This window comes from Abramis brama (assembly GCF_963993115.1).
Source record: "Abramis brama genome assembly, chromosome: 13".
Classification (NCBI taxonomy): Eukaryota; Metazoa; Chordata; class Actinopteri; order Cypriniformes; family Leuciscidae; genus Abramis; species Abramis brama.
Window position 1 is genome coordinate 17,964,615 of NC_139975.1, and position 14,087 is coordinate 17,978,701.

General features: G+C 35.9%; 1 protein-coding gene across 2 annotated transcripts in view; it reads left to right on the top strand.

Annotated features, from left to right (window-relative positions):
• Positions 1-13,583, top strand: part of slc24a6a (solute carrier family 24 member 6a) — a 29,092-nt gene extending 15,509 nt beyond the window's left edge. The window contains exons 2-17 of one of the 2 annotated variants that reach the window (XM_084132627.1): positions 2,776-2,871; positions 5,606-5,682; positions 6,658-6,732; positions 6,820-6,904; positions 6,985-7,088; positions 7,169-7,243; positions 7,328-7,353; positions 7,453-7,506; positions 7,641-7,783; positions 7,869-8,035; positions 9,366-9,639; positions 10,469-10,635; positions 10,750-10,864; positions 10,964-11,076; positions 11,626-11,691; positions 11,792-13,583. In XM_084132627.1, coding sequence (XP_083988753.1) covers positions 2,776-2,871; positions 5,606-5,682; positions 6,658-6,732; positions 6,820-6,904; positions 6,985-7,088; positions 7,169-7,243; positions 7,328-7,353; positions 7,453-7,506; positions 7,641-7,783; positions 7,869-8,035; positions 9,366-9,639; positions 10,469-10,635; positions 10,750-10,864; positions 10,964-11,076; positions 11,626-11,691; positions 11,792-11,902 — 1,748 coding nt within the window. In that variant the 3' untranslated portion in view covers positions 11,903-13,583. The remainder of the gene's footprint in view (positions 1-2,775; positions 2,872-5,605; positions 5,683-6,657; positions 6,733-6,819; positions 6,905-6,984; positions 7,089-7,168; positions 7,244-7,327; positions 7,354-7,452; positions 7,507-7,640; positions 7,784-7,868; positions 8,036-9,365; positions 9,640-10,468; positions 10,636-10,749; positions 10,865-10,963; positions 11,077-11,625; positions 11,692-11,791) is intronic. The other variant, XM_084132628.1, reaches the window with a different exon arrangement.
• The last annotated feature ends 504 nt before the right edge of the window (positions 13,584-14,087 follow it).

Consider the following 14,087-nt stretch of genomic DNA (forward strand, 5'->3'; position numbering starts at 1 on the left):
AAAGAGGACGTTCTATGAACGTCCCGAATGTTCTGTAAAGGTTCGGAACTTTCGTTACCTTTAGAGAACTTTTAGGGGACGTTGCACAAGGTCGCGAGAACGTCCCCTCCTACGTGGGATCTTATTCATACACGCGCACACACAATTGAGTATTTTTCATTGTCTTGGAGATGTGGAGCATGATTCATTAACAAGTTTCTGTCATAATGTGTTTCTGTGATGCAATGTGGCTGTGAATCAACCATATTATGCAGCTATAATGGTCAAATCCAATAATTAGACCCACAAGGAATGAAGAACTGGATGAGAACTGTGGGAGTGGGAGACTGCCATAAATAATCCACCCTAAATTAAAAACAAAATGTTCAAGAGGTTCTCAGAAATATGTAGACCTATTATTTCTGACATACATCAAGTGATGTGACAGTAAAACCCCAAAAGGAGTTGGGGAGGAGGAGAGCAGCAGGGAATAACTGAACTGCAGGGGTGGCAGACCACGGCAGGCACATAATTGCCTTTCTCTAAAGGGCATCACTTGGACAGCTGCTCGAACATTGTTACCTGCACATCACACCTGTGTATTGGGCCTTCACTATCACTCTTCGTCAGAGGTTGAAGGGTTGAATCAGCAGGGGTTTAGAAGTTCTTCAGACATCAGAGAAGATTAGTCCAGCTGTGTCCATTTAATCATTTAACATTCCATTTTTAGAGGTACCAACTTTCTGTTGAAATTTTAGGTGCTTATATGGAGCTGATAAAAACTTTAAACAGCTGTTTTATGATAATTAAATGAATATGACAGAGTATAATGGTATAGGAACCAAATGTTTATAAAGGGATAATCCACCCCAAATGAAAATTCTGTTATCATTTACTCACCCTCTTGTCGTTTCGAACCTGGAACACAAATGAAGGTATTTTGAAAAATGTGTCAATGTTTTTATTATTTTTTCTGTCAGGACCACTCGGACTATCGTCAAATGCGATTGACAATTAGCATACAGTTAGGATTGGCGGTATGGATCTGTTCTGGGCAAGAATGAATGTATTGCAGATATCATTAATTCAAGATTTTAAATTACAACATAATTCAAGAATTTATTCTGATTCAAAGGGCAATCAGAATGCCAAATCCTGACTGGACGAGAGGGGGAGCTGGGGATGGAGGAGGGTAATTAGCTCCTGAGAAACGTGATAGCTGCTGATAATAAGGAGCTGATATATGTATACAGTGATAAGCATCATATCCTAGGAAGACTTGGATCAGCTGAGAGTCAGCTGATGCGAGTTGACTAACGTGACCTGCCAGAACTGACGCTATTAATTTTATTTACACAATTCAGTCAGTAGGGTCCAAAATTGTTCAAAATATTTTCTATTAGGTACCATAGAATAAAGTAAGTCATACAGGTTTGAAATGACATGAGGGTGAGTAAATGATGGCAGAATTTTCATTTTTAGGTGAACTATCTTTTTAAGACGAGGACAATTAGTTGATGCATAACATGTCCATGTGCTTTAACTGGTTATCATTTCCTTTGATTTTTGGCCATTTTGAATCACCATTTTGCCTGGTTACTGTGTTCTGACAAAAGTGATAAAAAAATATATTTTTTAAAGTACTCACAATTAATCGACTGACAATGATCTGATAAAAGCTGGATATATATCATAAAAAAGTTTGAGAGAAAGCTGTTTATTATTGAGAATGTAGCATGTCACACCTCAGGATATGTCAACTTCCCCACATGAGTTGTACCAGCAGTGACATTTGAAAAGCACAAACAGATGCTGACATTGATGAGGGGAAAAAATGTATAATGTGACCTGCTTCTGTGTCGTCATTCTTCTGTGTTGCTTATAATCTGATTTTTTCACAGTGCCTCTAACTTTTCCAGCTTTGTCTGCGTGTGAGTAATGAGTTCCTCTGGGAGGCTGAGTCTGAATGTTAAGCAGCTCCTAAAAAGTGCCCTTGAAATGTACAGCTGAATGAAAGAGTGTGATTTTATTTTAGTAACTGAAGCTTCACTTTTATAATAGACTGGAACATTACCATGTCAATCACAATGAATGTTTAGACGTGGATCTATAGACATGTCAAAAACTAGAGAAACCATATAGCCTACTAGATGAAGTAGATGTTACCATCTTGACCATTCAATATTTGGTGATGACTTTAAAAAGTTAACAGTAAATTCATAATTGAAAAAAAAATCTAATTATAAAAAAAGTAATTTTCAAAGTTTCTGTTATGTGTAAATCATGCTCTCTTGAATCACTACTGTGCTAAAGTCTTAATATTGTGTACATATTTTCATATGCTGGCATTTAACCTATTGCAGTTATATTTGGAACTGATTAGTTTGCATATGCAAATGAGAACTATCTTTGTCATTTGGTTCTTGAGTAAACCACACCCTCTCTGGGCTCAAATCCAGTTCCACACCACACATTAATCACTGCTTTTGGATCAGGTTTCCATGGGAACTTTAGAGGATGGGAGGAAGCATTCTGATTGCCTCAATCTTTTGCCTATTTTTAAATAAGTTGGAGTTTAAGTTAGATATAGCCTGTCCAAAAGCCTGAAAAAATTATTAAATTAGAATAGAATGCAGAATAGAAGCATTTTTACTAGACTTTTGCATCCTGCACTGTATCTTTGGTGTATATATATTGTCTTAAAAAGCTAATTTTGTGCAATTGCAATGGCTTTCATAAAAAAGGACATTTTGGACCAGTAAAAAATATAAAGGTATGTGTTGTGCATTTTTACAGCCCATTCCAAAGAGGATTCAGACCTGACCTGGGCCGGGCGTAAACTAACCCAGCAAATCATCAAGGAGAACCAGACATCAAGCACACCCAGAGCTGGTGAGTGAAAGCCTGAGCAGTTCTCTCTCTCTCTCTCTCTCTCTCTCTTTATTCACCTGTCTTTCTGTATCACATCCATCCATATCTCGCTATCTTTCCCCCTGCCTCCTCATTCTGTGAACTGATGCAGACAGGTGCCCTCTTCATAGTCAAGTCCCCTTTGAGGCTTGTGTTACTAAGCAACAGAATCCCTAATTTCAGAACAGATGATAGTCTGTTTTAAGCATTCAAAGTGTGCCACTTTAGAGACATTCGCCATATGCCCTTTATTTCCTTCAATCAGCTCCACAAATCACTCATCGACAGAGGTTTCGCCTTTTCCATTTCTGTCCTTTTTTCATTTCCCACTCACTTGATTATTTGTTTTTACACTTGATTTTTAATTTATTGATCTCATCTTTAGAAACGAGATTGTGAGTGTTTTTTTTTCTTCACCAAATAAATGTTCAGTGCCTCGGGTATTAAAGCTTGTGACAGTTCTGATGTCCCACAACCCTTAATGGATCCTTGCATGGGGTTGAACCTTCTGAACTTTTATTCATGATACTGTAGTCAGTGTCATGAATTACATTTCTATCATTTAAAGGGATAATTCACCCTAAAATGAAAATGAAGTCATCATTTACTCACCCTGGTGTTGTCCTAATGCAGTATGCCTTTCTTTTATTTTCAGACCACAAAAGCAAAAATTATATTTTTTTAATTCCCGCTAGTCCATAGTCCATATAATGGCAATAAATAGCGACCAGCATCAAGCTTTAAAAAAAAAAGAAAAAAAGATGCTGATGTCAGAATTGTCCCATGCAACATGTGCCGTATATAAGAAAAGAAAAAAACATGCTGAAGTATGTCAGAATTGTCCCATGCAACATGTGCCGAAATTTAATGTAGTATTTAACGAAAATCCTGACCTTGTCCGTTGGTGTTCAGTGCAGGGCACGCATTCATGACACTCTATTGGCGCTGCCGTTCACTCCGAGTTGATTAATAAAAATGCGACATAAAATACAATCCATGTGAATATATCCGTTCTGTTTGTTGTAAAAACAAGCTATCGCATTCACATCCTGTCATTCTGACTTTCATCTAACAACTGAGATATTTAACTCGGTGAAGAAAGTACACGGATACTTTTTTGGGATTTCTAGGAGTTGTATTACATTTAGCAATACATGTAATATATGGCACGTGTAACATGGGACCATTCTGTAAAAAAATTCACTGATTATTCACTGTCATTATATGGACGAGCGCAAGTGGTATTTTTTTATTTTTTTATTCTCCTTTTGTTATCCTAAAAAGAAAGAAGGGTATACGGCATTAGAACAACCCCAGGGTGAGGAAATTATGACTTAATTTTCATTTTAGGGTGAGCTATCCCAAGGTGTTTCATTCACTGAATATAATTCACTTTAATAACATAAAAAAACACTGTTTTGCTAATGATTATTTGCTTGCATTGTTCAAACATCACAAATGGATTATATAAAGTTATTTCATTTTTGATGACATTTAATAATTAATCTGTATATATTATTCTTGCTTATATGTCATTACTATTTAGTGAAAGTTGTTTGCAAGGCTTATAAATATTTAAAAACAGCTAACTAATGTATCAGTGGTAGTGTAGGCTGAGCAAATCACTTTTAGAGGACAAACGTAATAAAATGTAATGCTTTAAAATCATTACACCCCTTCAATTATTCATAAATCCTTCTGATTTATGAAATTCAATAAGGAAGTACTTGGTAAATTTAATCTTAGATGTAACTGAGCAGCAGTTGGTTCCAGCTACAGTATGCATTGCGATAACAGATTTGATATTATTGCTCAGAATAATCAAGACACATTCCCCATTACATTTGGCATATTATCTAGTGAAATGGCACTTAAAATAATTGATACATGTAGCAAATTAGATGCAAAGTTTGTACGTTATATAAAAAAAGTGGGAGTTTAAAAACTTAAAAGCTCTGATTGTTATTATTCTGTGCATTTAAAGGGGTGTGATTTCCTCCCTCGTCTCTTTATTTCATGGCTGTTTATCAGACAGCTGGCCTCTTCAAGGCAGTCAGAGCAAGAACAGTCTTCACGCTGATTGCATCTCAAGAAGCTGTGGGCTAAAGTATTACCAGTCCTCTGATTTAACTAGGCCTTCTCTTCCCGGCCTCTCTGCACTATTACAGATTAGCTTAAAGGCTGGTCAATTCAATTGCCATTTAGTTACAATAGACAAAAGCTTCTTAACAACCTTAAGTTAAATGCAGCACATTCTCTTGATAAAGGCTACAGTGCATCAATGAAGTGAGAAAGCACAGCACTAGATAGGTTAGTGTTTTCACAGATTATATCAAAAAATTTAGTTTTTTCCCCCATCTAAAATACTGTATATACATCTGAATATGCGTGGATAGATATTCCCTTATCAGTCACAATTTTTAGGACCAAAATAAACTCTTAGTAACCCAGGATAAGGTTTCATAGCCAGTGTGCGCTCTCAGATGCAAAACTATGTGACCTTTAATGTAAACGTTAATGTGTTAAATGTGATTAGCATCCGTTTCAGTTCAGACCAGAGCTGTCAAGATTGTTTCATAGTGAATGAAGGGGTTTCAGAATATTGTAAGCCTTGCTTTATGGATTGCATAGTTTCTCTGTGCTACTGTATACTGTATTCCTAATGGTCTTTTAACCCAATCTCCATTTTAATTTTTTTTTCCACTTTTCCACCCAGCTATCCATGAGTTTCCAGAGGACATCTTCACTAAGGGACAGAGGAGGCATGGGGCAATTCTACTGCATGTGTTTTGTGTAAGTGTGCCACAGTCCAGTGATAAATATACAGAGAACTGTTTGGTGCAATGATTGACCGAATCAGGCAAAGTACACTACTGTTCAAAAGTTTAGGGATTTAAAAAAAAAGACATTAATACTTTTATTCAGTGTTACATGGATCAAATGTGACTAAAGTAATTTATAATGTTACAAAAGATTTCTGTTTCAAATAAATGCTGTTCTTTTGAATGTTCTATTAATCAAAAGAATCCTGAAAAGATATGCGCAAAAATATTAAGCGGCTGTTTTCAACATTGCTAAGAAATGTTTCTTGAGCAGCAAATCAGCATATTATAATGATTTCTGAAGGATCATGTGACACTAAAGACTGGAGTTATGTTGAAAATTCAGCTTTGCCATCACAGTAACAAATTCGATTTTAAAATATATTCAAATAGTGATAATGCTTTAAAATAAGGATTTTATATTTTAACATTAGTTAACTGCAGTAGTTAACATGAACTATGACCAATACTTCTGCATCACTTATTAAACTTAATGTTAATTTCAACATTTACTAATACATTTCTAAAATACAAGTTTTATCTGTTAACATTAGTTAATGCATGTGAACTAACATGAACATGAGATTTTTAATAAACTAACATCAACAAAGGTTAATAAATGCTGTAAAAATATATTGCTCATTGTGAGTTAATGCATTAAGTAAGGTTAACAAATGAGACCGTATTTGTAAAGTGTCACCGATATAATATAACTGATATAACCTGTTAATTTCCTATTTTTTGAGTTGTTTTTAACTTAAGTTTTAAATTTGACTTGAATTCTAGTTTGACTTGTTTGCAATAATGATGCATAGCAAAATTCAAAATAATGAAATAACTAAAAATGAAAGACTTCATGCTGTACAGTCTTTGATAACACTGTGTTTGTGAAGGTTAAGTAATGGATCTCTGCTGACCTGTCTTCTGTGTGCTGTTGTGACCACAGGCAGTTTATATGTTCTATGCCCTTGCTATTGTCTGCGATGTCTACTTTGTCCCCTCTCTGGAAAAAATCTGTGCGGTGAGTGTAGTTTGTTTCTACTAGCAGGAATCTCAATGTTTCTGTGTAATAGCAGAACATATTCTGAGCTGGGGTTTGTATTTTCAGAATCTGCACCTCAGTGAGGATGTTGCAGGTGCCACCTTCATGGCAGCAGGCAGCTCCGCACCCGAGCTTTTCACATCTTTGATCGGTCAGGATCAGTCAATGTTTTTTTGCAATGCTTTGTTACTGTAAATAAGTTGTCAATAAGCAGTTGTCTCTTCATATCAGGTGTGTTCATCACCAAGGGAGACCTGGGGGTGGGAACTATTGTGGGATCGGCTGTCTTCAACATCCTGGTCATCATCGGAGTTTGTGGAATATTTTCTGGACAGGTAGATTATGCTTGTTTTAATATATTAAATATAAAACTTTACAGATTCACTTGTGACTTTTCACCATTCCTGCTTCACAGACCATCATTCTGACCTGGTGGCCGCTCTTCCGCGACTCCACCTTCTACATCCTCTCTGTGTTGGCCTTGATTCTGGTTAGCAGCACTATATTTATCTGTCTGTGTTTTGTACTCACACTTAATTAAGGACATTTATGTATTTACTGTTGTGTATTTCAGATCATATATGATGACAAAGTAATCTGGTAAGTGTGCCAAATTCATTATAAAGAAGGAGTAAAAATCTTCATTGACATTTAAGTGAACCAGAGCTTATAGCATTATCATAAACATCACTGTTGTAGGTGGGAGACTATAATCCTCATATCAATGTATGGAGTTTACATCCTTATCATGAAGTGAGTATTTAACATTTTTACTTACCAGTCAAAATATAATCTATAATATTATTCTAAATATGTATGTAATATGTATTTATTTAACTTATTTAATTTCCACAATATATAATATTAGATTGTGTGTCCATTTCAAGGTTTAACAGTCAGATTTTGGGCTGGGTGGAGCAGAGGTTTGGTATCCCAGGTCATCCGTGTTTGGTGAGCAGTCTGTGCAGAGATGTTTCGGTAGGAGAGGCAAGCCCCCACTGTGACACCTCCATGATCCTCTTGAAGAAAGGTGTGTGTGTGGGTGGAGGGTGGAGCTGTGTGGATCATACTGAGAGGTTGTGCATTATATAGTACCACGTCTCTCTTTCTCTCAGGTCAGGATGCGGGTGGCCAGGACTCCCCGGTGGTGATGGTGGATGAGTTGATGAGTCTACACCCTCACCAGTTCTCTTTCTCAGAGGCAAGCCTCCGTGTCATGATCACGCCCCACTTCTCCCCCCGCACTCGCCTCAGCATGGCCGGACGCATGCTCATCACTGAGGTACTGGCTGGATGCTTGCCCGCTTTTTGCATGTCTGGATGGGACAGCAGCACCTCAGTTGCGCAACCAAGAATATCAGTTATCAGGCTAATTTCATGTATGGATTAAAGGAAGCAATTAATAGAGTTCTCATGTATGTTTTATTTGTGTATCAAATTTGTCTCAAAAGGTGGCTGCAAAAAAATATTTTGTCTTGTTTTCCAGTAAAGATACATGTGTGAAAAACAAAATTTTAATAGTTTTTTTCTGGATTTTTTGATGAATAGAAATTTCAATAGAACAACATTTATTTGAAACATAAAAATAGATCAAATCTTTTGTAACATTATAAATCTCTTTACTGATACTTCTGATCAAATTTTTATGCATCTTTGCTAAATAAAAGAATGACTTTCTTTAAAAAAAATCATCATACTGACAGTGTATATAGTGTGTATTGAATTATTTTTCTCAATCCATTAGCAAATTTTGTTTCCTTGTTTTAAGCATAAATCAAAAGGTTCAGTCAGAAAATATTGCATGAGATAAGAAAAAAAAATAATTCAATGCATATTCTTATAAAGTCTTATTATCTTACACAGTGTTTAATCTCAAATTATAATATCGCTTATGTTCTATTGGAAAACAAAATAAGAAAAATAGTTTAAGGAAAACAAAATCAGTGCTTCCGCTAAAATTCCCTACGAGAGTTTAAAATAGATACAAATGAGACAATTGTTCACATTTAGTAAGAAAAATGTAATTGTTTTTTTTTTCTTCAGGAGAAAAAAGTGAGAAGCAGGAGTTTCCATTTCAGCTCATTTAATGTCATTGCTGTCTTGGAGAAATAATAAAGAGATCTCATTTATGGTTTCTCTTTCCTATGGGTCCTTTAACACGACCCATCTGCAACAGGTATGATGGTGACTGATCCAGTCCTCAGAACGTCTGCTGTCATTTCCTGTATACTCTTCAGATGTCAGCAATAGTATTTCTATCTATAGGTTCAGGCATCTTCAGACACTACTCCTGATTTCCATTTTTGTTTAAACCCCTGGAGATCTTATGTAACCACCATTTTGTTGTTTGTTTGGGCAAATGCTTTATTCCATCTACAATTGTTTACATGACTTGCTTGTTGGCTTGACTCTTGCAGCTCTTGCATGTCATCTTTAAGAGGTCCCAACGGGCTGTGCTTTACTTTGGTCTTGCGGTGTGTTCTGCAGGCTTGACTCTTCAACACTGTCCTTGCCATTTCTCATCTAACCGAATCTCATTCGGTTGAAGGGGATCACATTGGGTCTCCCCTGCACAGTGTACATCTCTCACATCTTCTGCCTGTCTTCCACAGAGGCAGAGACTAATTCGAAACAGGAGCCCTGGAGACAGCAGTGGCAGCGCATCAGGGGACATTGCCGGCCAAGATGGTCCAGGCATGGAGGGGGTTCCTTGGGGTCTAGAGAATGGAGGGGCCCTTGAGAGTGAAACGCAACCCCTGGAGGAACCCAGACAGATGGGCCAAGGAGAGGAGTTAGAACGTGTAGCAGATATAGAGGATGCTCAGCCTGAAGAGGAAGAAGAAGAGGCAGATGAAGAACAACCCTTCAGACCTCTTACTGTGCCAGGTGAGTGAATATTAAGGATGAATTACAGATGTTTTTCTAAAACAATTCGCAATAGATCCACAATTAACAAAAGTAACATAAATATTCATTTAAAAACCATTGAATATTTTTAAGATATGAAACAAGTAAGCTTTTTTGTGGAATCCTTATAGTACTCTGTGATGTTGCTGAAAAATTAGATTCATCCAGAATCATTTTAGAATTTGATTATGACTCCCTGAATCAAAAACAAACTGAATCATGCTCTAGTGGGCATGTTTATACAATAAATTATACCAAAACATTAAATTAAAACATTATTTAGATTATTCAGAATAACAGGACAACACATTGAGTTTATTGTGGTTCATCTGTCTCAATTTTTTTTCTTCCCACATCCTGATTAGGAGAATGGTCCTCATTTTTAGCCCATTAAGGACCATAATCCATTAGTCTAAGAGCCATTTCTAGATAATGGGACCATGCATTTTAGATTTGTACACTAGTGTTATGATTACAGAAAAGTGATGAGAGCTCTCAAATCTCTCGGGGCTGATGCGCCTTGCAATCAAATGAACTCAATCACTGCTGAACAATTGAACATGTTACTGAAGATGACAGGAAGGGTGAAAATGCAATTTGAAGAGCTCAAAAGGGATCCCTTTGAAACGTTTCAGTAAAAGAAAGGAAAATAAAGAGAGATCATTAATGTTTCATTCAAGTATCATTGTCTATATTGACAGTCTTTGTTCTGTGACATTTGAATGTATGTGATACTCCCTTTGTCCTGTAGGTGGCGTTAAGGAGCCTCGCATGCAATAGTAATGATTTGAAGTACTTTTATCCACAGAGGGGCGCTGGGAGCAAGTGAAGTGGTTGTTTGCATGGCCTTTAGGCTTCCTGCTGTACTACACTGTCCCTAACTGTGTTTTGCCGCGCTGGGAGCGCTGGTTCATGGTTACCTTTGTGGCCTCAACACTCTGGATTGCCGTGTTCTCCTACCTCATGGTGTGGATGGTGAGATCAGCCCTTCGGTGCTCATTGTCACTGCAAAAACACCATGTGGAAATGTTTGTGTGTCTCAAAAGGCCTGTTAGGATTTCTGTTTAACATACAGTATCTTTGTTGCAGGTCACCATCATCAGTTTTACATTGGACATTCCAGATGTTGTCATGGGTATTACCTTTCTAGCAGCAGGCACTAGTGTCCCAGACTGCATGGCTAGTCTCATAGTTGCCCGTCAAGGTGCTAAGATCACCCCACTCTTCCTTTTCTTGACCACATATTCAGTTTTATCGATGAATGAATGAATGAATGAATGAATGAATGTGTCTGGTGCTGCAGGTATGGGAGACATGGCAGTGTCCAACTCTATCGGCAGCAACATCTTTGACATTCTGCTGGGTCTTGGTTTCCCATGGGCTTTGCGCACTCTAGTGGTTGATTATGGGTCAATAGTGAGTTTTCTTTTCTTTTTTTTTATGTGATGCATTGCGATTCTTTCTCAAACTATTTTGGATGGATCCACAAAAATTAAAAAAATGATAAAATAATCATAAAAAATATAATTTAATAAAGAAATGAAATTAATATATTTAAAGCAAATTAATATTTTCAGACAACTTTTAAAAATCTTGAGACTCCTTCTGTTCCATCCCTAATTTTAACTTACTATTTCTATCCTTTCTATTTGATTTAATTTGCCGTATGAAACTGTGCAGTATTTTTGTGTTATTTATATACTATTATAGTTTTTATTAATATTTTGGATTTAGCTTTTATTTTTATATTTACATTTTTTATTTTAACTTTAGTGTAATAAGTTTTAGTTATTTTATGTGCTTTTGTCATTTTTATTAGTTAAAAAAAAAAAAACTATTCAGGTTTTAGTTGACACTGACAAAAATCTAAAAATCTTGGGTCAGAAAATGTTTAGAATACTAATAATTAATAATGCTGTGCTGTGTGCCGTGCTCTTACAGCAGTTTCTCCCGGTCTTCCTCTAGGTCTTCATTAACAGTAAGGGGCTGGTGTACTCTGTGATTCTCCTTCTCGCTTCTGTTTTTCTTACTGTAAGTTCATCATTGAGAATCTGACAACTCTCGACTCATATTATTTTGTCATGTTCGTCTCATGGCACGTGCGCGGTCTGTTTTCTGTCTGTCTGCACAGGTACTGAGCGTGCACCTGAACCACTGGAGGCTGGACCGGAGGTTAGGCCTTGGGCTTATGTTCCTCTATGTCATCTTCCTGCTCTGCGCCATCTGCTTTGAGAAACTCTAGATCACACTATTTGTGTTTTGCTTAGCTGTAGGATAGATCTAGTCATAGATGAGCATATTTTAGCCCCAGTCACTGCCTTATTAGTAGCGGTTATTTCAGCCATGGTTTGAACCGTGACTCTGCTCTGGTACGTTAAGAACGGTCGAGTTCTACACACGGCTTTAAGCCAATCGCCCGCTAGACAGTGCTGCCAAACTCAAGGAGACTGCACTGCATACCGTACCTCTGAAACATTTCTACTTAACATACAGAGCTTCTTTAAGAGAACAAAAATCAGTTTCAATTACAAGATGTGATGAATTTATAAAGCAGTGTTAAATGTTTACAGCACACGGAACACTTCCTCTAACCTCGTCTTTTGCATATTTCTATTCTGAAATCTTGTAATCACAGTCAAGCATGGTGCGAAGAAAAAAACTGACATTGGAAAAGTGTTACTACTGAAAAAAAGATTTCTATTCACTCTTGTAACAGAGATACACTCAATTTATTGCATTACTTTGCCTTATTTATTTTGGATGTTCGCTCTGTAAAAAAATGTGGTTTTGATGATTTTCCTGTTTTAGTATATTTAAGAGCAGTCTGTCACTTTTTGTGTTGTTCCTTAAAAAAAGAAAATATTCTGGTACTTTGGAAGACTGTTGTTATAGTATTACTGATTAACCAAAAACATCCCCTGTCTTTGGTAAGTGTTTACATACCAAACATGCAGAGTTTTATATAAAGTGTCACTTAGAGGTGTCCGTTGCACATTTTGATATGTTGTAATGAAATAGTTACTTTTGTGCCCCACTGCAACATGAACTATGAACATGAGAAAGTAACAATCAATTAAATTGTAAATTTAAAATGTAGCCATTATTCACAAGTAACTGCTTTATACACAGGTCTTTACAATTTAATAAATATATTTTCACACTATGAATGACACCTTAATAAACAACAGACCTTAACTGGTCTTTGCACCAAATGAAAATGCTTGGAATTCAATATAGTTATAATAATATAATATAATCTTATAAACAATAAAATCCTATATTGCATACTGTCTATGGAACAGAGAGTGAATTATTATTAATATAATATATTAACAATCAAAGTCATCCACTGTTTGATCTGAAATTTATTTGGTTAATTCTGGTACAGATATTTTTTACCTTTGACTTTGTATCCTGATTAAACATGCTTATGTTTCAGTTATGTTGTGTATTTAATTTGCATTGCTTAAAAATTCCCGTACCAACAGTCAATATTTTCTTGCTTGTGGTTTGCAGTTCTCTTAGTACTAATGAGCAAAATTGTAAATTATTTAATTTCTCTTCTTAAATGTCCTGAAGATTTTCATCCTACCACTAAAAAAGTATGTGTTAATTAAATTAATGTGAGAATAAAATAGTTACTGACATGACAAGTTACAGCCTGACTGCTGTAAACATCTCATTATGCCACTGTTTAAGGTTCAGTTCTTCCCTGTTTATTTTCATTTTAAACGTCACATAATGACGATATGGCTCATTATTACTATCTCACCATTTGTTACAGTTCTGTCTATATTCTTAAAGATATTTCTATGTTGTTGAGTGCAATAAAACAAGGTCTGTGCAATACCGAAGATCGTCACTCTAATGAGTCATTTGCATTGTTCCCCATTTGAAATAAAGTTTCATTTTGTGAAAACATAAGTCTAGAGATGCTGCGTTCTTAAGAGTTTATTTATAAGCATTATGGGAACTACATTTTTATGAAAGAATGTTGCAGTGTCTCATGGAAACTTTTAACAAAATGGATAAACATTTAGAACATATGAGCAAGAACAACATAACATCATTATATCTGTGATAGCAGCGTGTTGAGATGTTAAGTGCGTTTATCAGTACATTTGTGTATCATTTCTTTTAAAATGTTCTTTATCTTGTCCTTTAATTTACATAGGCCCAGCATAATAAAACAAGAGACATTTAATGAGGGTTTTTTTTATATATATATATATATATATATAAATTTGTACTCTTATTCTTTTTCCATTTCACTTTTATTTCTTAACTTCCACAAAAGTACTAAGAAATGTTTCTTGAGCATCAAATCATCATATTAGGAATGATTTCTGAAGGATCATGTGACACTGAAAACTGGCGTAATGATGCTGAAAATTCAGCTTTGCCTTCACAGGAATAAATTACATTTT